Source organism: Rhipicephalus microplus, chromosome 3, assembly GCF_043290135.1.
Source record: "Rhipicephalus microplus isolate Deutch F79 chromosome 3, USDA_Rmic, whole genome shotgun sequence".
Classification (NCBI taxonomy): Eukaryota; Metazoa; Arthropoda; class Arachnida; order Ixodida; family Ixodidae; genus Rhipicephalus; species Rhipicephalus microplus.
Window position 1 is genome coordinate 237,254,986 of NC_134702.1, and position 26,052 is coordinate 237,281,037.

Here is a 26,052-nt window from a genome sequence, read left to right on the forward strand (position 1 = left end):
GCGCAGTGAAAGCGGCCGACGGGTCGCCCGAGAGCATTATGGAATGCATGAGATATAAGGCTTTAAACAAGATACATGCACTATCTCTGTCCGTCAGCAATGGTGGTCAGGATTAGTGCTAAGAGGAGAAATGCGGTAATTAAAAGATGTCAGCTCGACCGCCATGTACAACCCAATAAAGTCACTGATGAGTTTTTCGCATAAGCCGGGGACGTGCAGCGCAGTCCATAAAAGAGCTTCATTACCCAGGAAAAGAGTCACAACACGAGACTTTCAAGTTTCCCGAGAGACGCCAGTGTTAGCGCGGGCTAGGTGACGGCAGTGTGCGAGACGAGATAAAAATTGTTCAGAGAAAGGGGTTGTCAAGGGTGCATAGGCCGAAAAGAAAGACATCTAGAGTGAAACTCGGTGAGCAGCCGTGGACGAGAAAAAATTGAGATAAGCTGGTAGTGCGTTGAGCAGCCGTATTATAAGCAAATGTCACAAAGGGCAGGATTGCATCCCAGTTCGTTTGGTTGGGGTCAATGTACATCGCGATCATGTCCGAGAGGGCCCGCTGGAAGCATTCAGTAAATCTGTTAATCTGTGGGCGGTCTTATGAGCAGTGTTGGAGGCACACAAAACTTTGTCAACAATGGAAGAGAGAAAGACTTTACCGCAATCGCTCAGGAGAATACGTGGGGCTCCATCGTGCAAAAATACATTGCAGAAGAAGAAATAGGTGACTTCAGTGGCAGCCCCAAATTGTAGAGAAGCTGTTTCCACGTCGCGGGTAAGGTGGTTGACGGCCGTGACAATCCATCGATTCCCGTTTGTTGTTATAAGAAGAGAGCCATATAAGTCGATTCCGTTGACTTCAAAAGGCAAGATGGGACCAGGAAGATGTTGCATGAAGCCAGCCGGAGCAGTTGTGAGTCATTTTCGCCATTGGCAATGGACACAGAAGGCGACATACTTAGCAACGGCTGAAAAGAGGCTAGGCCAGGAGCAACAACTTCGTATTTTCTCGCAAGTCTTGTGATAGCCTAGGTCACCAATGGTTGGATCATTCTGCAATGCTTCGAGAAATTCACATTGCAAAGAACGAGTGATGATTGGTAACCACTTCCAACGACGTCGTAGACGTAGCAGAATGCGCCACCATGAAACTTAAATTGTCTTAGTTGACAGAGTCAAGCGTTTGGAGAGGAGTAGAGCCGGTCATGCATTCAACAATGATGCGGCAGTAAGGATTAGCACGTTGTGAAATGAGAATAGATTGGGTGCCCGATAATGGTGAACTGAGCGCTGCGATTGGAGAGACAGTGTCGGTTGGGATTAGCAATGGTGAGTGGCCTCCGCTGGGCAGAGGGCAGCGTGATAGAGCATCAGCGTCTTAGTGCATCCTCCCAGATCTGCAGGCAACATTGAAATCTTACTCCTGCAAGCGAAGCACCTAGTGACCGAGGTGACCTGGTAAGTTTTTCAGCGATAAAAGCCAGCATAGCGCGTTATGGTCAGTAACAACTTTAATGTGATGACCGTGAAGATATGGTTGAAATCTTTGCACTGCCCAAACAACAGCAAGGCACTCCTGCTCAGTGACGGTGTAGTTTTTTTCTGCACCGATAAAAACACGACTCGCTTGAGCAACGACGTGTTCGCATGAGGTATTGTCACGCTGCAAGGGTACCGCATCAAGACCGTGACTACTAGCGCCAGTGTGAAGCATGGTGGGTGCGTCTGTATCATAGTGGCACAGTACTGGCTCTGACGTAAGGGCTTGCTTTAACGTCGTGAATGCGCTTTCGCAGTATTCGGATCAAACAAAGGTGGCGTTACTTGCAAGAAAATTATGAAGCAGAAACGCAAGTTTTGCGAAGCCGTGTATGAAGCTCCGTAAGTAAGGAGCTAAAGCTGCACAGGTCTTTTTGGCGTAGTGGATGAGGAAATTCGAGGACGATGGCAAGCCTCTTGGTGTCCAGCCAAATTCCTTCTTTGCTGACTACATGGCCGAGAACCTCGATTGTCTTGCTTGCAAAGGTTGTGGGAATTCAGGCGTCCACACCAGTGCTCGACGCCATTTTTCCTTGGAGAATTCTCGCATCGCTTCTCCTCCCAACAGGACAGATGGGGGCTGGTCATAACTTACCGTCACTTTACTGAGATCACCACCTCTCAAAGTTTAACAAGGTGTCCCATTGGCCTAATATTAGCAGGAGTCCGACCTTTCTCGCGATCTCCGGAGAAGCGGGGGTGCGAGACGGGGTTCGGGAGACCACTTCAGGACTTCAGAGTGTGCTTATGCGTTTTGGCCTCTCGGGCCGGCGGTGATCCTTCGTCCCTTGTTGTTCGTCGCCACCGGCCGACCGTTACGTTGTTTCGTCGGGTGCTCGGCCCTGGCAGGCGCGCGCTCCTTTCTGCGGTCTCGAAGTCTTGAGGTAGTGCCTTGTGATCGTGCACCGTATGTTCTTCTCAAGTGCTGCTACGTTTGTCTCTTCTGCTTATTCTACATGTTCTAGGGTGCGCGATCGCAGGAGCGCTGGACAAAGGGTACGTCGGCGCTTCGAAATTGGCTTTTTGTGGATTTGTTTATTTGATTGTTCTGTACAAGTACGGCATTCGCGGCCACTATTCGACGCATCGGGTAACTTGTATTATCTAATTGGCGTGCTTGTATATTTGTGTCACATACGACTGGGTTATATTGAATGATTGATGTTTTATTGCACTAAACTCCAGGTAATTAACTACTATTTGGAAAGCGTCACCTAAGTACTTCCTTGCTGCGGGCGTGCCGTCCCTTTGTTACAATGGTCCGAGATCACGCATGCAGCAGTACGAATGGTATACGGTGAGACTACACGGACAAACAAGGATGCGGCACCTTTGCTTGGATCTCGCAGTGCTCGAACCCACAGTGGTGCATGATAGCAACACATATAATAGAGAGAATGACACCAAATTTCTGGCGCCCAACGTGGGGCCAGGGGCATAATAAGCCTGTGGTCGTTAAAAAACCAAGCTCCTCGCGCAACGAAGTGGGATGTCCCGTCAAGTTCAATGCTTCTCTGCCCGTACACGTTCATCTCTCTTTCTTCATTTCTCTCTTTTTTGCATCCATCCACCATTCCTTGAGTATTACCTGTATTATCATTTGTTCGAGCGTAAATTACCCTAGACCTAGTCTCTGTTGAAGTAACGTGTTATGGGAAGAGGCAAGCGCCGCTTTTCGAAAAGTGTTGGGCACCCGCTTTAAAGTTTGGCCTGCGAAGCGTGGTCGAGGAAAAGCGTGCTGCAAGTTGTCAGCGAAATACAAGGTTCGTTCTTGGTGGCGGAGTTCACTGGATAACCTGAGATCCTCGCCATCCATGGCACTCCTGGGAGACTGACCCCCCTGTTCTGCCTCTGATTCAACAATTCGGTGAGTCCAACAGATTTTTTTAGAGCCTCCACGCTTCTCTTGTCGAAAGATCATGATTGCCTAATAGCTGCCGCACTATTTCGCGCCTGTGGTGCTGCTGGTGATCATTTTGGCACATACCAGTTAAAGGACGAAATTGGCAGAACAACTGCCGAATGGACAAAGAAGGGCCATAATACAAGCTTGGTCCGCAAACAGATGAGCGCCTCTGCCCCCCCAGCCCTGTGCGCAGAAGGGGAGCGTCCCTGCAACCCCGTGGCGAGGACGAGGAGGATGTCGGGAAAGAAAGCCGGCCGGGGGAAGCACCAGCTCTTTCCATCTGGGATCTGGCTTTGTATTTATTTTTGTTTTTGTAGTGGCCGGAAGGGCTTCGTACGGGCAATAGAGTAACCTGGTTGTGTATATTTGTAAATAGTTTCTTCATTTGTCGCTGGTGATGCGACAACCTCCGGGAGGCGATGCGTCGCGGATGCAAGCGCTGGCGTTGCTGGTATTGCAGCGAGCGCGTGAGGTCAGAAGCAGCGGCGACCGCTGTTGCCCCCTAGGAGAGGGGAGACAAGGGTTCACTTCGCATGATCCAGTCGAGCTCGGCCCTAACTCTCATGCCAGCTCTTTTACCGTTGTCGACAGCCGAGACGTGTGAATGGGGTGGCAACCCCCTGGCGCAGAGGTACGAGGTTTCGCACCACAGCATATAATATATTAGCCAGTCATGAGAGTGGTAGTGCTTACACTAAGGTCAATTCGCTCTGAGATTCGGAGCGCGAAATAGCATGAATGCTCATCTATCACCGCCCCCTCCGCGTCTTGTCATTTCGTAGACAACACGTCCTGGACGTCCATTTCGATCGGAGTTGCGAATAGGCAGTGAGCGTCCAAGGGAGAATTATTGACTGGTGTCAAGGTCATACGTCAACGTGCTACTGAAGACGAGGCTTACTATCCTGATGGGTTCACACATAGAAACAATCTGACGGAGCCCGACTGTACCGGTGTTGTGCAAACTTGATTTTCATAGTGAACGAGATCTTCCCAATCAAGCTTCCCATGTTATGAATTTCGATATTCGGTATATTGATTTTCTCACAGGCAGCCCCTGTTTCTTGTGTTTTTCTTATTTTTCGTTTTCTCGCTAAGCGTCCAGTGTTGACATCCTGTTTGTATAATTATTCAAATGTGTTATTCTTCTGTCTTCATTGTTTTCTGCTCCGCGAGAGTTTTGATGTGCTTGCTGCCATGTTGTGCTGTCAAGTGAGGTCTGCGAGGCCGCGTGCATTGGTGACTGCGGGGCAGTGGATCAGCCGGTGGTCGCGGCGTTCGTCGTTGTTGGAACGTCGACAGGGTGGCCGGCGACCGAGACCTGTTGCAATTCGTGCCAGTGAGGACGAGCCTGAGACCAGTAACATGATTCAGATCGAGCACCTAAGAGACTTGTGGTGATCGTCTTGACTTTGTATGTGTTCTTCACAGTTTGTACTATTCTTTACTATTGTGGAGGCGGATGCTTGTATAGCACTTCTTCGTTTCTAGAGCTGAGTCTCTAACTGTTGTTCTTGAGCACATCAGGTGTACGCATTTTGTCACATGTTAACTGTTTCTGTGCGAGAGCTTTAGAGCTATTGATTTTCATTTATTCGGGAGGATTTACACAGAGTGTTAAATTAATTGAACACCACGGTGTCGTGCCGTTGCAACAGTGTTTTGTATGTTTTCTTGGCTGACACCGGAGCTCCGGTTAGTATGGGGCATTTGAGGAGGGAGAGATGTGGGAACTCAGGCATCCGCGCCAGTGCTCGACTCCATTTTCCCTAGGAGAATTCTCGCATCGTTTCTCCTCTTGATGGGAGGGATGGCGGCAGGACATAAATCGCCGTCACTTCGCCGAGATCCCCGCCCCTCAAAGTTGATAAATATGTGGGGTTTAACGTCCCAAAACCGCCATATGAGAGGGACGTCGTAGTGGAGGGCTCCGGAAATTTCGACCACCTGGGGTTCTTTAACATGCACCCAAATTTGAGCACACGGGCCTGCAGCATTTCTGCCTCCATCGGAAATGCAGCCGAGATTCGATCCCGCGACGTGCGGGTCAGCAGTCGAGTACCTTAGCCACTAAACCACTGCGGCGGGGCACCGCCCCTCAAAGTTTAACAAGGTGTCCCATTGGCCTAATTTCGGCGGGATTCAGACCTTTCTCGCGCTCGCCCGGCAAGCAAGGGTGAGAGACGGGGTTCAGGAGACCACTTCGGGACTTCGAAGGGTGCGTATGCATTTTGGCCTGTCCGGCCGGCGGTGATCCTTCGTCCCTTGTTCTTAATTGCTGCCGGCCGTTCGTTACATCGTTTCGTCGGAACCTCGGCCCCGGCGAGTGCGCACTAATTTTCCGCGGTCTTGAAGTCCCGAGACAGCACCTTGCGATCATGCACCGTTTGTTCTTCTCAAGTGTTGCCTATTCTGCTTATTCTGCATGTTCTGGGGTGCGCGATCACAGGAGCGCTGGACGAAGGGTAGGTCGGCGCTTCAAAATTGGTTCTTTGTCGATTTGTTTGTTTGATTGTACTATAAAGGTGCGGCATTCCCAGACACTATTCGACCCATCGAGTAACTTGTGTTATCTAATTGGCGTGCTTGTATATTTGTGTCGTATACGACTGGGTTATATCGAATGATTGATGTTTCATTGCACTAAATTCCCAGTAATAAACTAGCTATTTGGAAAGCATTAACTAAGTTTTCTCTTGCTGCGCGCACTGGCTCGCGGTCCCTTTATGGCGATGGTCCGAGATCGCGTGCTACACAGCGCGACGAGATGGACGAACGAGGACGCGGAATTTTTGCTTAGAGCTCGCAGTGCTCAAACCCGTAGTGGTGTACGATGGCAACACATATAATAGAGAACGACACCACAAGGTACATTTCTTTGTATTAAGCTGTGTAGACCGGCTTTTTCAAGGCATGGAAGGAATTTGCAAAGATGTCGCAGATGTTGCAAAAATGTGGATGAAAACACTATCATGTCGTCGAGACAACATAGACATGTTTTTCATTTCAAACCATGCAATACACCATCTATCATGCGTTTGAAGGTGGCAAGCGTAATGAAAAGTCCAAAAGGCATCACATTAAACTCGTACAACACATCTGGGGTTGAAAGGGCGGTTTTCTCTTTATTAGACTCTGACATCGGTGTCTGCCAGTAGTATGACCTGAGGCCGATGCTAGAAAAATACTCGACATCGGTGTCTGCCAGTAGTATGACCTGAGGCCGACGCTAGAAAAATACTCGGCACCATGTAATGAATCCAGTGCATCGTCGATCAGAGGCATAGAGTAACATCTTCGGGCCTTATTTTGTATAGCGCATGGCAATCGAAGCAAAAACGAACATTTCTTAGCGAACTTCAGCGACATTGAGCGCATTTATCTATCTATCTAGCCGCCTACGACTTTTAGCTCTCCTGGCTGTTTCAATAATGATATCGATACCAAACTTGGTATGGCGTAGCATGACTGTATGAAGAACACATTTGACTAGTCATAACATGAAAATCATGAAATGTATGTCATGAATGTCATGATTTACATATCATGGTCCTGTAGCTCTTGCAGTGGTTTTGTTCACATGGCAAGTTGCAAAACTGGTATGGTATGGTATGACTGCATGGCGAACACAAGCAATGGACCCTAACATGAAAATCCTGACATGTGTGTCATGTAACAACATGGCTACATGCCACCCTCATGCATAGGTCGGCATACTCACTCATGAGTACACTCACTCACACTCATTCATACTCATTTGAACATGGTGAGTGTGAGTATGAGTGAGTACTGATGAGTATGAGTAGGAGTGGGTAGAACGTGAGTGAGTACTCATGAGTATAAGTAAGAGTGAGTATGGACGTGAATGAGTACTTTGAGTGTGAGTAGAAGTGGGTATAAACGTGAGTGGGTGCTCATGAGTGTGAGTAGGAGGGAGTATGAGCGTGAATGAGTATTCTGAGTGTGAATAGGAGTGAGTATGAACGTGAGTGACTACTCTGAGTGTGAGTACAGGTGAGTATGAATGTGAGTGAGTATTGTGAGTATGAGTAAGAGTGAGTATGAACGTGAGTGAGTATTGTGAGTATGAGTAAGAGTGAGTATGAACGTGAGTGAGTACTTTGAGTGTGAGTATGAGTGAGTATGAACGTGAGTGAGTACTCATGAGTGTGAGTAAATGTGAATTTGAACGTGAGTGAGTACTCATCAGTGTGAGTATCTGTAAGTATGAACGTGAGTGAGTATTCATCAGTATGAGTAGGAATGAGTGAGAGCTTGAGAGTGAGGAGTGAGTATGAACATGAGTGAGTACTCTGAGCGTGAGCAGGAGAGAGTATGAACGTGAGTGAGTATTATTTATTTATTTATTTAAAATACCTTACAGGCCCATGTTGCAAGGCATTGTGTAAGGGGGGTTACAAAGGATGAGTGTCGCGACAAAACCGTAAGGAAACATCAAACTTTGAAAGAACTCAACAAAAAATAACGCGTTAAATGTCACTAAAGAGAAAATGTACAAAAAGTCATTTGAAGTTACACATTGGAACATTGCTGGTGGGAGGAGAACAAATATCCGCAATACAATTTCTAAAAAACACCTAGCACACACGTAGCCTAAAAATATTTTAGAGCAGCGCGCAGAAAACAATTTGTTCATTGTTTAAGAAATACAGGATAATAAAGGGCGATAAAAGAGTTTTTCTCGTGTGTATAAGAACATTTTACAGTAGGAAAATGCAGGCGGTCACAAAGTGTGGGGAAAAAGAAAAAAACGCGTGCTCTTTACTGAACGAACACAAGGCCCTAAGCTGTAAGCGGGAGGAAATGGAAAAAAAAAACGAATGAATATAATTACACTGGAACGATACAGGAGGTGCAATGAATACTTGAAAAAGAAACCAATCGGAGTGTCTATGACTGAAAGAAAGAGTGAAGAAGTTGTCTGAATTTTTCGGGGTCTGATTGATATACAATGTCATTCGAGAGATCATTCCACAAGCGGATGACGCGAGGAAGAGCCGATGAGTTAAAGGTGTCCGTTGACCCACATAATCGCGTGAAACTGAAGTTATTATGCAGCCTACGAGATGTAACGCAAGGTTTATCGAGTTGGAATGGGAATGGTTTGTTACTGTAAACATACTTATGGAAGAGGCATAGGAGAGAAATATCCCGCCGAGTACTCAACAGTTGAAGAGAAAGGCAAAGTTTAATTTCCGTTATGCTGCTATTGTAGTCGTAATTTCGTGAGATGAATCGGGCTGCCCTATTTTGAATAGCTTCAAGCATGTTGATTATTTTGGTATGGGGACCAGATCGATGCGGCGAACTCAAGTTGTGGTCGCAGTCCTTGCCTTGGAGACTGCGACGACTAGTTTTCCCGCTCATGAGCAGCCGCACTTGGCCGCATGGGGGACAGGGAACGACGTCGTGGAGACGGCGATCTTCGAGATGGACCTGGGCGAGACCGAGGTGACATAGACGGCGGTTCTTCGTGATAAGGACGGCTGAGTTGGCCAGCAACAGGTGAAGAAATCGGAGCCGGCTGTACGCGAAGGCAATAACGGGCTACGTGACCGGCATAACCACAGGCAAAGCAGATGGGCCGGTTGTCGGGTGTGCGCCATCTGTTCACCGGGGTAGGTCTCACCCATGTCGTAAGGGCCGATGGACGGAACGGTGGCTGCATGGTGGACTGAAGCCGAGGCTGAGGGGTTACGTCAACATACGTAGCGGGCCTATTCGCTGCAAAGGACGGAGGTCGTGCAGCAGCTTCAGCGTAGGTCAGAGGGGCGGGTGCTTGAACGACTTGGGGCGGCCTGGCGACCACTTGCGCGTAACTCAGGGACGCAGGAGCCGGAGGCTGTTGGGGGTGGTAAGCAGGCATTACCTCCGCTATTTCCTGTTCAATCGCTCGGCGGATGGGAGGGAGAAGGGTAGTAGCCGATTGTTGAACAGCAGGTTGGTGGGCAAAGGGCAGGAGCGAGAACTGACGCGCGATTTCCTCACGGATAAAGGACTTCAGGTCTGCCATCAACGCCACTTGGTCACAACTGGCCTCCAAGCCAGCAAGCGTTGCAGCTCGTGGTGGGGAGCGTCGGGTCATCGAACGTTGCCAGCGGAGCTCCTCGTAGCTCTGGCACAGTGTGATGACCTCAGCCACCGTGCCGGGGTTTTTGGCGAGCAGCATCGTGAAGGCATCATCGTCAATGCCTTTCATGATGTTTCGGATCTTGTCAGACTCGGACATGGTGTGATTGGATTTGTTACATAGGTCCAGGACATCTTCAATATAGCTGGTGAATGACTCACCAGCCTCCTGAGCACGTTCACGCAAGCGCTGCTCGGCTTGCAGCTTGCGAACAGCAGGGCGGCCGAAGACGAAGATTGCGGTCTTGAAATCGGACCAGGTGGCAAAACCGGACGCGTGGTTGTTGTACCACAAACTGGCGACACCGGCAAGGTAAAACACTAAGTTGGTCAGCTTGCCGTCCTCGTCCCATTTGTTGGGGACGCTCACGCGCTCGTAAATGGCGAGCCAGTCCTCCACGTCAGTGCCATCAGCGCCAGTGAAGATGGGTGAATCGCGGATTCTGGGGACACCAGGACAAGGGGGTGGCATTGGAGGAGGCGTTTGCTGAGAAGCGTCGTGGTACATAGTAGATGGCAGGGTACGTGATCGTAGCTCCAAAGGCATAGACAGGGATCGCAGCACTCTCCACCAAATTGTTAAGGCGTTTATTAGCCGGCAACGAGCGAGAATATACAATGGCGACAGTCACAGCCAAGCACGGGCTCTCAGCGCGAGCGGCGTCCTTGTTGGGTAGCCCCACTAGAAGGTACTCAAGAGTTCGACCCATTTCAGGGTTCGGAGGCTTCACTACAATATAAATGAACATTATAGGAAAGAGGACGATGTTTAGGGCGAGCTCGTTCAGACTGGGCTTCATACTGTATGCCTGCCTATTTACCTAAAGTAAAGGTGTTTTTAGGACGCCTTCTCCCCATAACATTTTGGTGGAGAGTGCCGGTCTTCCCACAGTCAATAACCACGACGATTCTACGCAGCAGACGTTCCTTGGCTGCCTGTGCGATGCCTGATCAAGACAAGAACGAGGATTCTTCTGAGACTACCCCAACCGGGCTTGGTCCAACTACGCAGCAACCAACAGCACCGTATCCAGCCGCTACTAATCGCTCCGTCGTCCTGACCCAACTGCGTGACCCAGGCACCTTTTCGGGCACTGACAGTACTGACGTAGACGAATGGCTTCAGCAGTAGGAACGGGTGAGCGCTCTGTACAACTGGGATCCGACGCTCATGTTGACCAGCATTATTTTCTACCTTGTTGGCACAGCTAAAGTTTGGTTTTCCAACTACGGGAAAGGTATCACGAGTTGGGACATCTGTAAACAGAAACTCATCTATCTCTTCGGCAAGCTTATTGGGCGTTGTCGTGCTGCGCAGAAAGAACTAGCGTGCCGACTACAGTCCTGCACCGAGTCGTACGTTACATACATACAACATGTGCTCGCCCTCTGCCGGATGGTTGACGACAAGATGCCGGAATCTGAAAAGGTCGTACACATCCCCAAAGGAATCGCCGATGACGCCTTCAATCTCCTCGTGTTTAGAAACTCAGCGACTGTAGATGACGTTATTAATGAATGCTGATGCTTCGAAGACGCGAAAAGCCGCCGTGTCATTCAACACTTCTTGCATCTTCCCAACACAGCTGCAACATCTACCTGCGAGGACGCCCGTTTGCCACCAGCCCCTGCTGCTTCCGACAATATTGTGCGCATCGTGCGCCGCGAAATCGAGGCAGCATCTCCCCTGTCCGACCAAGTCCGGGCCCCCACGACTCTCAGGCCACGATTTCTTTGATCAGGAGTGTCGTGCGTCAGGTACTGGCCAACGCCGGACTTCAGACGCTATGCCCCGTTAACTGACCTGATCCAAGACCACCCAACCGAACCGCTCCCCGTCGCCCTCTGGTCGCATGTCCCGCTCAACTAACTGACGTCGCTCCCCCTAACCCTCCTACCGCCAGTCCTCGGAAAACTGACGGACGCAGTTTCTAGAGGTGAGACTGCTTTGACGACCCGAAATTCCTCTACACACGATACCCGGACACAACAACTTGATTAAAGTAAATGTTGACGGTACTTCTGTAGCAGCACTCATTGACACCGGCGCTCACATGTCAGTCATGAACTCCAGTCTTTGTGCTCAACTCAAGAAAGTGCTCACTCCTGCTCCGATCACTGTTGTCCGAGTAGCCAATGGTGCAACACCAGCGATCCCTGGGATGTGTGCCGCCCGTGTCACTGTTGCTGGACGTCATAACCCTGTTCTGTTTTACGTACTGCCCACATGACATCATTTTGGGACTCGATTTCCTGTCAGAGCATTCCGCCCTAATTGACTGTTCTGCTGGTGTTGTCCAGCTCGTCCTACCACACGCCGTTGACCCTCCTGATCCTGCACCGCTAAAGCTATGCTCCGCCGACTTTGTTTGCTTATCTTTTCGAGCTGTGACGTATATCGAAGTCTCTTCTAATTCACCTGTGGCTGACTGCGATTATGTCATTTCACCTAATCCTACAGTCCTTCGTTCGCTTAATGTTGCGTTCCCCTGCACCATCATCACAATAAAGGACAACGTGGTATGTCTCGCTATTGTGAACTTTGGACTGTTCTGAAGTGCTGCCACGAGGGATATCCCTTGCAACCCTTGCCCCAGCCGGCGACTACCACATATCCGCCTTAACAGAGGATACACCGACATCTGCCAGTTTTCAGTCGGGCAGTACACTAGACTGCATAACTAAAATGATTGCCTCTGATCTCCCAGCCGAGCATGTGTCTGCGCTTCGTGGCCTTCTTGCGTCGTATCAAGATGTCTTTGATCCCCACGACCGACCCCTAGGTCAAACGACTGTCATAAAGCATCTGATCGACACCGGCGATGCAAATCCAGTACACCGGCGGCCCTATCGGGTTTCCTCCACCGAGCGCCACGTGATCCAGCAAGAAGTCGACAAGATGCTTGCCCAAGACATCATTTAACCTTCTTCAAGTCCTTAGGCTTCGCCCGTTGTACTCGTAAGAAAGAAGGATAAGAGCTGGCACTTTTGTGTCGACTACAGAAATCTTAAAAAAGTTACAAAAAAGGTCGTGCATCTTCTGCCACGGATAGATGACACTCTTGACTGCCTTAGTGGAGCAAATTATTTCTCTTCCATCGACCTTCGTTCCGGGTACTGGCAGATATCAGTTGATGATCGGGACCGTGAAAAGACAGCATTTATAACTCCTAATGGGCTACATCAGTTCAAAGTAATGCCATTCGGGTCATGCGATGCCCTGGCTACATTCGAACGAATGATGGACGCTCTTCTTTAGGTTTCAAGTGGTCAATCTGCTTACGCTATTTTGATGACGTCATTGTTTTTTAGCCAACTTTTGAAACCCACCTCGAGAGTCTCTCAGCAATTTTATCAGTTTTCCGCAAAGCAGGGCTCCAGCTAAACTCGTCGAAATGTCACTTCGGCCGCCGGCAGCTCACTGTCCTTGGACACCTTGTCGATTCTTCTGGCGTTCGTCCCAATCCTGAGAAAGTCCACGCCGTCAAGGATTTCCCTGTGCCAACCTCTCCGAACGATGTTCAAAGCTTTGTGGGCCTCTGTTCTTACTTTCGTAGATTTGTGCGGAATTTCACTGACGACGCACGCCCGCTCACGGAACTACTAAAAAAAATGCGACTTTTGTGTGGGGACCTGAAGCAGTCAGAGCATTCATTGAACTGACGACTAGACTTACGCCACAAATTCTCGGCCACTTTCATATATACGCTCCAACGGAAGTGCGTACCGATGCCAGCAGCGACGGAATCGGAGCCATTTTGGCACGACAGCATGGCTGCAAGCGCATTATTGCATACGCTAGCCATTTTTTATCGCCAGCAGAGCGAAATTACTCCATCACAGCACGCGAATGCCTCGCGCTCGTCTGGGCAGTGGCTAAATTTCGGCGATATTTGTATGGACGCCCGTTCACGGTTGTCACTGATCACCACGCTTTATGCTGGTTGTCGACCTTAAAAGATCCTAGTGGACGTCTCGGCCAGTGGGCTCTACGGCTACAGGAATCTTTCTACACGGTTGTCTACAAATCAGGCAGCCACCATGAGAATGCTGATTGCTTGTCGCACCATCCAGGAGACCCAGCAGACCTTTCGGAGAGCGATGAGTCTACTTGCGTTTTGGCACTTTCCGCGTTCAGCAACATCTCAGATCAGCACCCCCGTGATCCTCACCTCAGAGATATAATCCTTCGGCTCGGTGGTCCCACAACTCCTCCGTCTTTCCGCATGTTCCTGCTCAAAGATGGCGTATTATATCGCTACAGCATGCATCCTGACGGACCTGAGCTGCTGTTGGTCATACCACAACATACGCGTCAGACTGTCCTCGCACAGTTGCATGATATTCGGACAGCTGATCACCTAAGAGTTTCAAGAACTTATGACCACGTTCGACGTCGCTTCTTTTGGCCTGGTATTTAGCGATCCGTCTGCTGTTACGTCGCCTAATGCAAATCCTGTCAACACCGCAAAAAAACAGCCACCCTTCCAGCAGGACACCTTCAGTTCATTCAGATTCCATTCGAACCATTTTATAAGGTAGGTGTTGACTTACTAGGACCGTTCCCTTTATCGGCCAGCGGAAACAAGTGAATAGCAGTCGCCATCCCCACGGATTACACCACTCGGTATGCCATCACGCGGGCCCTTCCTACCAGTTGTGCGAGACATCGCTGACTTTCTCCTAGAAGACACCATACTACACCATCGCGCTCCTCGGCAACTGCTTACCGATCGGGGTCACTACTTTTTATCACAAGAGTTCCAAGACATATTACACTCCTGCCCTACAAAGCAGGAGTTCACAACGCCTTATCATCTTCAAACCAACGGGCTCACGGAGCGGCTAAATAGAACCATCACGGACATGCTCGCCATGTACGTTTCTTTTGACCATCGTGACTGGGACTCCGCCCTCCCATTTGTGACATTTGCCTATAATACGTCCCGGCATGATACGGCAGGTTTCTTGCCATTTTTCCTCCCGTAAGGACGAGAACCTACGTTGCCTTTTGACACGCTCCTTCCTGCCATTAGCCACACGTCAGAATATGTCCGTGATGTGATCTCTAGAGATCTACAGGCACGTGATATTGCTCGACTGCGTCTAAGCGATTCGCAGGAACGACAACAGCTGGTCTGCAACGCATGCCATCGTGATGTCCACTTCAGTCAAGGTGACACAGTCCTTCTCTGGACGCCGTCACGGCGAGTTGGCCTGTGCGAAAAGCTGACTTCGTCGTACTAGGGTCCGTACCGTGTGGTGCGCCAAGTCACCGAAGTGACATGTGAAATTGAACCTCCTAACGCCACCAGTGCGCGATCTGTTCCGACGTTGTTCACGTCACTCGGCTGAAACGTTAATACGTGGACCAACCAAGCAACGAGACGGTGCCTTCGCCGCCGGGGGTAGGGTGGCTAGAATGGGGAGGTGTGAAAAGCAGCCGCCGAAACCAGTCCCCAAAGCGCGCCGATGCCGCTTGGGGCGCTGCATGCACCGACGCGGGTAACCTTGCGGAGGAGACAAACGAGACAGCATGCGCCGCTCTCCACAAAAATTGCTCTCACGATGTGTGGTGGTGACCCGTTTTCTGTGAAATCATTTTGATCGAGCAAGTGTCGGGCAGTACATGGCACCTAAGCTCTCTAAAGTCTAATCTCTGAAAACCATTCTTGCAAAGGCCTCGATATATTTAGTTTAACGTCCCAAAACCACCATATGATTATGAGAGACGGCGTAGTGGAGGGCTCCAGAAATTTTGACCACCTGGGGTTCTTTATTGATTATACTCCAAGGTCAGACGTTTGAATCAATGCGCCTGCGCTGCGGGAGCCAGAATATCATTTTAACAAACCTCATATTTATAATCGACATGTCATAAAGCATTTATTAAACATGGCTGTAGTACCATAATTTATCTTGCTAAGATATCCGTAAACCCAAGTGTTTGTCTCACTAGGCACGATGAATTAAATGTGGATTTTACCTATTCCTAGAAGCATTTAGGATTAACATTGTCCTACAGGCTAGCTTACTTATTAACCACCTTAAACCACGAAGACATTGACCCTTTGTCTCTCCTTCTGCCATTGAGAACTTCCTATGAATCTATTTAAATATTGCAAGAAACGTCGCTACGATTGGCTGTCTTGCACATGTTTTAAATAATTCTTATTACTGTATTGTATCTTTTACTGTGATGCCTCTGTGTATCAGTGTATAGTTTTGATCCTGATGATTTCTGACCCTTCATTATAATATGATGTGTAATTATTTCTTACGATTAATTCCCAACTATAGTGCTGTAGATATATGTAATTTTAAATAATCAAAATTGCCACATTAGATGCTTCGCCCAGCTAATTCACTTTCCCGAATAGTAGATCTCCCGGAATTTCCGTCACTCTTATTGACTTTTGCTTTTCATGTTCATGCCAAGTCATGATACATATGTATTCCCTCGCTCTCTATTTGTGGAGCTTTGTTTCATAACTTTTGTATTCGTACTTGGTGTCATTTCATACTTGTAAAGTTTATTTTTTTTTATTCAGATGTATGAATGTCTGTAGTGTATTGCTGCTTTGCCAACTTGTGATTGGGTCGGTGCTTTGTCAATCCCTCGAGCTTTTAGTTCCGTGCTGCTCGACTTATTAAAAGAAAAGAAATGGAAGTCTCTGACCAAAACAACTATAGCTAATTTATGTAAATTAAACTAGCAAATTTAGCACAAGATGCCGGACGTAGAACAAAGTGGCCTAATGTGCACCGGAGAGTTGCATGTGATGGCTTATAACAACGTGGCGCATGTTAAACCCATTTCTCATTGTCACAGAAAGCCGAAATATTATTTCACCGTCAACCCTCTCCGCAAAGATATGATCACTGACCTAAAAATAATTACAGTGATTCTGACAGCTTGCATCTGCTAGCGGACCATAATCACAGGTATTTGCAGTGTGAAATATTTGCAGTGTAAATAATTTTTGCCCTTTTAACCTACACAGGGCCCGCTAGAATTGCAACTGTTTATGAAAACGTGAGCCTTGCTTTTCCAGGTACACTGGAAAATATACACTTTTTTCCTTCGTATGTGTGTATGTGTGTGCATGATGTGTGTATGTCAGAGAGAGAATGTGACCTCCAAATAAAACAATGAAATTCAATACTTTAGTTTCTTAAATTGCTATACCGCAACATCATTATGAGATCTTAAGTTGGAGAGTGCAGATTTATTCACAAATATGACGATCCACCTCTTAAACCTTGACTCAAAGCGAAAAATGTCGCATAGGCTGCCACTTGCAGACTCCTTCACATGAAATCAAGCTGCACATTAAGTGGAATCGGCCTAACTTTTTTTTATTATCATGCTTTACTCCCTAATAAAAACATGCACCAGACAAAACACAGTGGGCTAATAACTAAAGCACAGCTAGTTTTAGCTATGCCAGTGAATACAATTCGCGATTGCTGCACAAATTTTTCAGATTCTAAGAAATTCCATATACTGCCATGACACCTTGTGCAAAGCTGGGGTTATGAATTTTTCTGCCAAAACTTGTGATTAAGTGTTTGAGTAGCTTTTTAGTGAGTAAACTGGTAGTAAACCCTTTGCTTATAAATAAAAAAATGTGTACAACCGTCAGCACGGTTAACACAAATGGCCCGACACGTGGCCTCGCTTCGCTTCGACTGACGTCTGCGCCGCCAAGTGTTGGACGTGTTTGGTTTGTTGCGACTAACAATAGATGGAGCGCGGAATGATTTTACTATTAATTGTCTGTTTTACTCCTGCCTGAATGGTGGGCCGAATACACTCATTTGGCTGGTCTGTTTCTGCCTTGTTTCTTGCGTGGCTATGCTCTCGTGTGCACCCATTAAATTTGTTGTTGTATGCATGGGAGTGCTAACATCTTCTGTGAAGTTGTTTGCGCCTCATGCCACATGTGTCTCGCGCAGAAGCTGCATTTGAAGAAAGTCACAACTACTGAGCGGTAGGTGGCGTGTTCGCGAGCGTTGATCACCGCTATCATCATCATGGTTAAATTGGTAGCACCGGAAGTGACCACTGGCAGCAAACATTGGTGGCGGCAGGATAGAATTGAGCGAGTCTATTTCTCTGGTGGCGTTTGGTGCAAACTGTTGCCTCTCGCAGTGGGACCCCGGTGCACGGCACCGCGGGCCGTTTGCCGGGGGCCCGTGCGGCAAGTCAAGCGTTGCGACGCCGCCTTTTGTGTGCTCTTGTGTTTGTTATGCTGTTAAGTGCTGGGTAATTTTGTGTAAGGCTGTTTTACTGGGTTGATTACAGTTGATGTTATAATTTGGCTGACAATATCGTCAATCAAAAAGTAACAAAATAAATGTGTTGTTCTGAGGTTTGGACCTACCGCATCTGCTGAGTCCGTTCACTCCAAGAGCGTGGTGCTCTCTCTCACAACAAAACCTCACAATACTTATGTCGGCAATGAACTATTGCGTGCGCTATATTCCGCGCCCTTTGAGATTGAAATCATAGCTTTCCCTCGAAAGAAATGATTAATTAGAAAAAACAGAACAAAATGAAAGTTTATGGCATTATAAGAGTTTCACAATGAAGAAATCCGAAATGTGATGATGTAGTTCATTCACCAGTTCATTCATTTTCCGACAGCATGAATTGGACTAGTCTAGCAATTTACAGTGTTCGTTTTGCTGTTGAGTTCACACTGCACTGAAGATGTGGTGTTTGGAGCGCAAGACCCAGGCGTGTCCCGACTGAGCAAGAGTGCGTGCAGAAATGTGCCTAGTTATTCGGGAAAAGTGCTTATTGCCATCTTGTGGTATAATAAACTGACCCTTTAAAGAGAAAAACTTTAGTTATGAATGCAATATATTGAATAGAGGCAGTTTGTAAGTGCAGATATATAATTAGTCAAACTGTCGCATCTTGATGCGGGTACCTAAAGCACAGTGTTGCCGTGACGATTCAAAACGCCATTTTTGATACTTGAGAGAGAGAGAAAACATTTATTTAAAGAAGCTTGTGAGTGAAGGTGGGAGGGTCCCTTATTCCAGGAACATTCTGGCTTGGACGGCCCGCCGAGCTCGAGCGACGAGTTGACGCTGCTCGACCAGGTCTGGCTGGGAGATCGCAGCCTCCCACGCTTCACTGAGGAGGTCTTGGTCCGCATCTGGTGCTGCTGCTCGTATTCTTGGGACGCTTACTTTGCACTGCAGTAGGAGGTGCGCCAGAGTGTTTGCCACATTGCAGTGAGGGCAGATGTAGCTGTGCAACGTTGACCTCATATGGTGCAATAGTACGCCGTGGGTGAATGTGTTGCTTTGAAGACGCCTATAGTCAGTCCCTTCGTCTCTTGTGAGCTTTGGAGCCGATAATGTTGCAGTAATGCATGGTACGTTAGTCGTACGGCTTCTCTTGCCTCTGATTCTGTTGTTGAGTGGGAGGTGCCTCGGATCTCGTATGGGAATGCCCGGTTGACGCATTCGCGGGATGCAATGTGTGCCGCTTCATTTCCCTCGAGACCTTCATGACCCGGAATCCACACGATGCATGTGTAGGGAGGAAAATTGCCCATGCGCTTTAGTAGCCTAATCGCCACCGTGGAGACCCTGCCTTTCAGATAGTTCCGTGCCGCTGTTTGTGAGTCGGTAAAGACCACGATGGGATCCTCACTCGTCTGGGTGGCGAGTGCTATAGCAGCCTCTTCAGCTGTTTCCGCACGCTTGGTAAGGATAGTCGCCGATGCCAGTACCGCGCCCTTGTAATCTGCGACGGTAATCACGAAGGCATTACGTCCCGGATATTTGGCTGCGTCCACGTATCGCGCCTGCGGGTTATTGCCATGCTTTTTCCAGATCATGTTAACCCCGGCAAGCCGCCTTGCTCGGTGATGAGGATGCATGTTTCGAGGGATCTGCTGAATTTCAAGTTTAATGGCATCAGCATGAAAAAATTCTGCAATGCGTGTCATTGCTGTCGAGTGGAAGCTGTGATTTCAACTTGAAAGGAGCCGGACATATCACCCGTGAAAGATTATCACCGAGATAAGCATACAACAGGGAAATGAATGGGTGTGCGTGAGAGCTTAGGCATGACAGAAACCTGCTGAAAATGAACCAGCAAAGTGAGAGTATTTGCCCCGCCAGCCAGGCGAAAATGAAACAGAAGTTTACTAGCAAAATTGACATGTGCGCCATCTGTTGTTAGTTGCAACAAACATACCACATCCAATGCTTGGTGGCACTGACGTCAGTTGAAGCTAGACGAGGTCTTCTGTCAAACCGTTCATGTTAACAATGCTAACGACTGTACCATTTTTTCTAAGCATTTTCATATGCAAGTACATCGCAGGGTACCGAATTATAGACAGCAATGAAATTACACTTTCTGTACTGATGAGGCAATTTGTGCGAATGCATTGACTGACTGTGTTGGGGATGCTTGGCATTCTCAGCAACATTTGTTTTGTGAAAACTAGTCGGTACGCAGTTAAAGATTTATTTCAACTAGTAGTCATAGCTCAAGCAGTCCCTTCGGATGTCCATGAACACAATTCACTCTAAATTGGGCTTGTCAGCAGCAGAGAAGGCAACATGCGAGAAGGCAACAGAGTGGGCTTGTCAGCAGCAGAGAAGGCAACATGCTCAGTAATCCGCTTTGCCTTGCAATACAGGTCTTGGCGATTCTTCTTGGTGAAAGCCCTGCGGTATGCACCGTCTTTCCGGGGCTGGCTCGGGATGATGACGTCACCTCGTCTGGCTGGCCTGGCGAAGCCTGGTTATCATCACCTGTGGACGATCGCTGCTGCATCAAGGAAACAACGCCCCTTCTCATCTTAGCGTCCACGTGGAATCAACGCCGAGTGACGTCGGTTCCCGTGATCGCTTCGGAGCCTTTAAATCCACGGGCAGTCTCATACCATGGCAGTGGGCTTGTCAGCAGCAGAGAAGGCAACATGCTCAGTAATCCGCTTTGCCTTGCAATACAGGTCTTGGCGATTCTTCTTGGTGAAAGCCCTGCGGTATGCACCGTCTTTCCGGGGCTGGCTCGGGATGATGACGTCACCTCGTCTGGCTGGCCTGGCGAAGCCTGGTTATCATCACCTGTGGACGATCGCTGCTGCATCAAGGAAACAACGCCCCTTCTCATCTTAGCGTCCACGTGGAATCAACGCCGAGTGACGTCGGTTCCCGTGATCGCTTCGGAGCCTTTAAATCCACGGGCAGTCTCATACCATGGCAGTGGGCTTGTCAGCAGCAGAGAAGGCAACATGCTCAGTAATCCGCTTTGCCTTGCAATACAGGTCTTGGCGATTCTTCTTGGTGAAAGCCCTGCGGTATGCACCGTCTTTCCGGGGCTGGCTCGGGATGATGACGTCACCTCGTCTGGCTGGCCTGGCGAAGCCTGGTTATCATCACCTGTGGACGATCGCTGCTGCATCAAGGAAACAACGCCCCTTCTCATCTTAGCGTCCACGTGGAATCAACGCCGAGTGACGTCGGTTCCCGTGATCGCTTCGGAGCCTTTAAATCCACGGGCAGTCTCATACCATGGCAGTGGGCTTGTCAGCAGCAGAGAAGGCAACATGCTCAGTAATCCGCTTTGCCTTGCAATACAGGTTAGTAGGTACTTTCCTGCCCCCTGTTATCGAAGTGATAACCGATTCCTGCTGCTGCTGCCTTGCCCACTGTGTCTTAAACTTCTTTTTGCTTGCGTCACACCTATACCTGTTGATCTGTTGGTTTGCGGTGACGTTGAAGCTAATCCTGGTCCCCTTACGGAAAAGGAAATGCTATCTCAGCTTCTCGCTGGCCAAAAAACAATGAAAGCAGCTATTGAGAACGTACAGGCCAACCAGAAAGATTTAGTTGAAAAATTTGGCACGCTAACAGAACGAGTGGATGCCATTGAGCGTCACATGAATAAATTTTCTGCATTGCCTCAACAAGTGAAAGTACTTGAGGATACTATGACTCAAATGCAGCAAAAATTAGCATTCCTTGAAGGTAAAGTTGATGATTTTGAAAATCGGAGCCGTAGAAATAACCTAATCATTTATGGACTAAAGGAATCCCCTAGGGAAACACCTCAGATGCTCCAAGATAATGTCGAGGAAATCCTCGAAAATACATTAGGTATAAAGGCAATTACTGTTGAAAGATGCCACAGGCTTGGACGCATAGTTGAAAACAAAGACAGACCAGTTATTCTAAAGTTTATTGATTATCGTGAGAAGATGTCTGTTTTGAAGGTTAGGCACAAGTTAAAGGGCTCTGTATTGTCCTTTTCTGAAGATTTTTCATACAGGGTTCGTGAGGCACGCAGAAATCTGTGGAAAAGTTCCGAAAAAGAGAGAGAAAACGGTGCTAAAGTTAAGCTACTCTACAATCGACTGAGTGTGGATGGGAACTTGTTCAGTTGGGATGAATCGAAAAATGCACGTGTTAAGCTAAAGAAGAATGAAAAATGACGGGATATGTGCAGTGTACCGTCGCTGAAAATACTAAATTTAAACTGTAGAAGCGTTATTAGCAAAACCACAGAATTAGAAGGAACCCTCCTGGCCTATAGTCCCCATATTGCTATCCTAACCGAAACATGGTTGCACGATAACATACTTGATAGTGAATTTGTTCCGCGGGGCTACCGTGTGTACCGTAAAGATCGTGGGAGTAGAGGTGGTGGAGTGGCGATCCTGTTTAGACAGTCATTGCAAATTACAAAAATGCATGACATACGTAACGTCGAGGGCATATTTTGCAAAGCATATTACGGAAAGACCAGGTACGTTATTGGGGCTATTTATCGCCCACCCAATTCCTCCATGGATGTTCTGGATGAACTACACAACTACCTCGCCGCCCATGTGAAACCTGAGGATCGGATTATTCTAGCTGGAGATTTTAATTTGCCTCATGTTAGTTGGTCATCTTTCTCTTTGCAACAACCTAACTATAAAATTGGTGAAAGAATGATCGATATAGCGTTTTCTTTTGACTTGATGCAAATCGTTGACAAATGCACTCGAATACACGCGAGTTCTTGTTCAATTCTAGACCTTTTTTTCATTAGTGGCTCAATCTCTGCCCAAGCTAGCTGTTCTGTTCTCCCTGGAATATCTGATCATCAGGCTGTAATACTTACGCTTACTAATGTTGTTTTAAAGAAAAATTGCAAGGTGGTCTCGTTCCCAAACTTTTCACGTGCTGATGACACCTCAATATTGGATTTACTAGCATTTGAATTTGATTCTTTTTCGAGTTGCACTGCTGATATTCATTATCTGTGGAAGCGTTTCAAAGACCTTATAAATGAGTGTATTGATAGATTTGTTCCTCGTATTGTAAAAAAATCGAAAGGAAAGAACCCCTGGATTTCTCGGGAAACGTTGCAGTTGCGAAGACGGCTCAAACGTTTAAAAAATCAAAGACGGTGCTCTAAAGACGTAGGTATCCTCCAGCAAAAAATTTCTGAACTTGCTTCTCAAGTGAAAGCAAATGTTGTGTCTGATAAGGAACGCTATTATGGCCAACAACTTCCGAGTCTCATGTCTTCGTCTCCCGAGAGGTTCTGGAGTTTAATTTCGCCTAATACTGTGACTACTGATGTTTTTGTAATTGATGGTGTTGAAACTAGTGATTCATTTGTTATTTCTAACGCTTTCAATGATCATTTTAAATCTGTTTTTACGAGGGATAACGGTGTCCTGGAAACATTTGATGTGGCAAGCCCACCCCTTCCGGATATCATCATAAGTGAAGAGGGAGTTCTTAATCTGCTTTTAAAACTGGATGTTAAGAAATCTTCAGGTCCGGATGGAATACCAAATGAGTTCTTAAAGCGCTACGCACAATGGGTTTCAAAGTACCTAACAATTCTCTTTTCTAAATCTCTGAAAGATGGTCAAGTTCCGGATGACTGGGTAACTGCTAAAGTCAAGCCCTTACATAAGAGTGGAGATCCCCATTCTGTTACTAACTATCGGCCGATCTCATTAATTTCAACTTCCTGTAAACTCATTGAGCATATAATACATAAGCACATTTCAGACTTCCTAGATAAGCACAATATTTTGTCAGATTCACAACACGGATTCAGGAAAGGATTTTCTACTTGTACTCAGCTGGTAACAACAGTACATGATTTTGCGCTATCTATAAATTCCGGTAAACAGGTAGATGCAATTTTTATGGATTTTGCTAAAGCTTTCGATACGGTCTCACACAATAAATTACTCTTCAAACTTGATTTAATTCTTAAAAATACCCAGCTTCTAAACTGGATTTCTGGTTATCTTTTGAATCGAAAACAATACGTCTCTTTCAATGAACATTGTTCTCGTACAGTACCGGTTGACTCGGGAGTGCCCCAAGGCTCCGTGCTTGGGCCGCTCTTCTTTTTGTTGTTTATAAATGACATATCACATGATATACCTGTAAAAGTCAAGTTATATGCGGATGACTGCATTCTATACTCGGAAGTTGAAAACCATACCGACCAAATTCATTTAAACGACGCATTTCAAAAGGTCATTCGTTGGTGTGATAAATGGCAGATGTCAGTTAATTTTAAAAAGACTGTTTTCATGAAAATTTCCCACAAACGTACCCCTCTTCATTTTGCATATTCAGCCAATAATGTTTTTTTGCAGGAGGTACAACACTACAAGTACCTTGGTCTTTGGATTTCGAATGACCTAAACTGGACAAGACATATTAATACTGTAATAAGCTCGTGCAATTACAAGCTATTTTATCTTAGACGAGCTCTCAAGCTTTCAACCCCCGCCGTTCGCCTTATTGCTTTTAATGCAATTGTTCAACCTTCTTTAGATTATGCTTCCATAATCTGGTACCCTCACACTAGAAAAAACATTAGCGAAATGGAAAAAATTCAAAAGAGAGCTGTTAGATTTATTTATAACAGTTTCGGCCGCACTTCAATAACACGTTTATTATCAAAAGCCAATCTTTCAACACCTACTCAAAGGAATAAAGTATTAAGATTGAAATTTTTCTTTCAGTTAGTTAAAGGTTATTATAAGTTAGACTTATCACACATACTTAATTTCTCCACGGGATATGCCACAAGACAGAGGCATTCCCTTACAATAACCCCATTCTCCACCCGTAATAACACGTTCAAATATTCATTTTTTCCGAGGACAATCATCGAATGGAATAACCTTAGTAATGAAGTTGTTTCCCAGTCTTCCTTGAATCTTTTTGCTGCGCAGCTCCAGCAGTGAGTGTCTGATATGTGATCCTGCTTTTTATTTCTATCACTGTAGCAATTCCCCACTCGTGACCAACTTGAATATAGCGCTGATTTCATTATATGCCCTTATGACTGTTCATTGCAAACCATTGTCTTTTTGTGTACATACCTCACCTGTTTTATATTTACTTGTTTGCCGATTTGTTAATTTAGCAAATGTGTATCCACCCTGCTAAAACCCTATGTTAGGGTTGCAGTATTCATAAATAAATAAATAAATAATAAATAAAATTACGTTAGAAGGGAGCTTTCTACTGAAAATTTAGCTTGTCACTGGCCCTGGACCATGATACAAATTTTTAAGTGCTGAAATAAAAAAGAAGGCGGAGTGAATAGCCTCCTAATAACGGCCAGACAGGCTGGCTCTATATCAGTAGTCAATGGACGGGAACCGAATAAAATATTAATAATCGAACGCGCCACCTTCGGGTCAGCAGCCTAGCCACTGATCCGTCGATGCGTACTAGGACGGGACCCGAAGCCAAGCTACTCCGGACCGGCACGAGGGGGGGATGTCTCGCCCGCTCCCCCAATCATGAAACCGTCTGGCGGGGGCCCGAGCGCCCCTGCAGCCCTCCCGCGTATGTGCACATGCACTAACCTAACAACGCTGTTAGAATAGCTCGATCAGATAACGGGGTGAATTCCCGCCGCAACAACGAAAATAAAACAGAGCGATAATCACGGGCATACGCCCATCCTAGTCAAAAAAAAGTGGATTGGTCCAATCGGTCATATCAGCTCCTAGCAATTGGTCCTAAATGGAATGAATTGGAAAGCAACCGGGATGTGGTGCTTCAATTGCAGGACCAATTGGACCACACAGTTACGATTGGTCTCCCAATTGGAATGCTCGTCAGTCCAATTGGTTGCACACATCCCAATTGGTAAACCATTAGAACAGTGGATTCCAATTGGCCTCCCAATTAGAATGCTTGTTGGTCCAATTGGATGTGCACACCCAAATTGGAAAAGACTTTCCAATTGGGGAAGACCCTTTATTGGAAACATTCTAGTTGCAAAGAGTTCATGTTGTGAGTGTTCAACTGGTTCACCTATAGTAGAAACCAGTTAATTTCAACTGGCTGACCAGCTAAAGACCAGTTCTTTTCAACTGGTTGAACCTATGGAGTGCCATGTACAAGTTTTGTGAAATCGGCTAGTGAAAGTGGTAAAAATTTTG

The 26,052-nt window shown here is 47.0% G+C and overlaps 2 protein-coding genes across 2 annotated transcripts in view; both read right to left on the minus strand.

The window, feature by feature from the left end:
• LOC142804172 (uncharacterized) lies at positions 1–25,854 on the minus strand. Its single transcript, XM_075890824.1, has 2 exons — positions 23,942–25,854; positions 1–21,921 (listed from the first exon to the last, which is right to left on the minus strand). Exon 2 carries the CDS (start codon positions 10,137–10,139, stop codon positions 8,814–8,816), a length of 1,326 nt encoding a protein of 441 aa, XP_075746939.1. The 5' UTR covers positions 10,140–21,921; positions 23,942–25,854; the 3' UTR covers positions 1–8,813.
• LOC119169134 (3-oxoacyl-[acyl-carrier-protein] reductase FabG) overlaps positions 1–26,052 on the minus strand; it is an 88,245-nt gene that overhangs the window by 59,813 nt on the left and 2,380 nt on the right. The window lies entirely within an intron of this gene.

Coding starts and splice junctions, on each gene's coding strand:
- LOC142804172 (XM_075890824.1), bottom strand. CDS start 10,139: ATGCCTTTGGAGCTACGATCACGTACCCTGCCATCTACTATGTACCAC.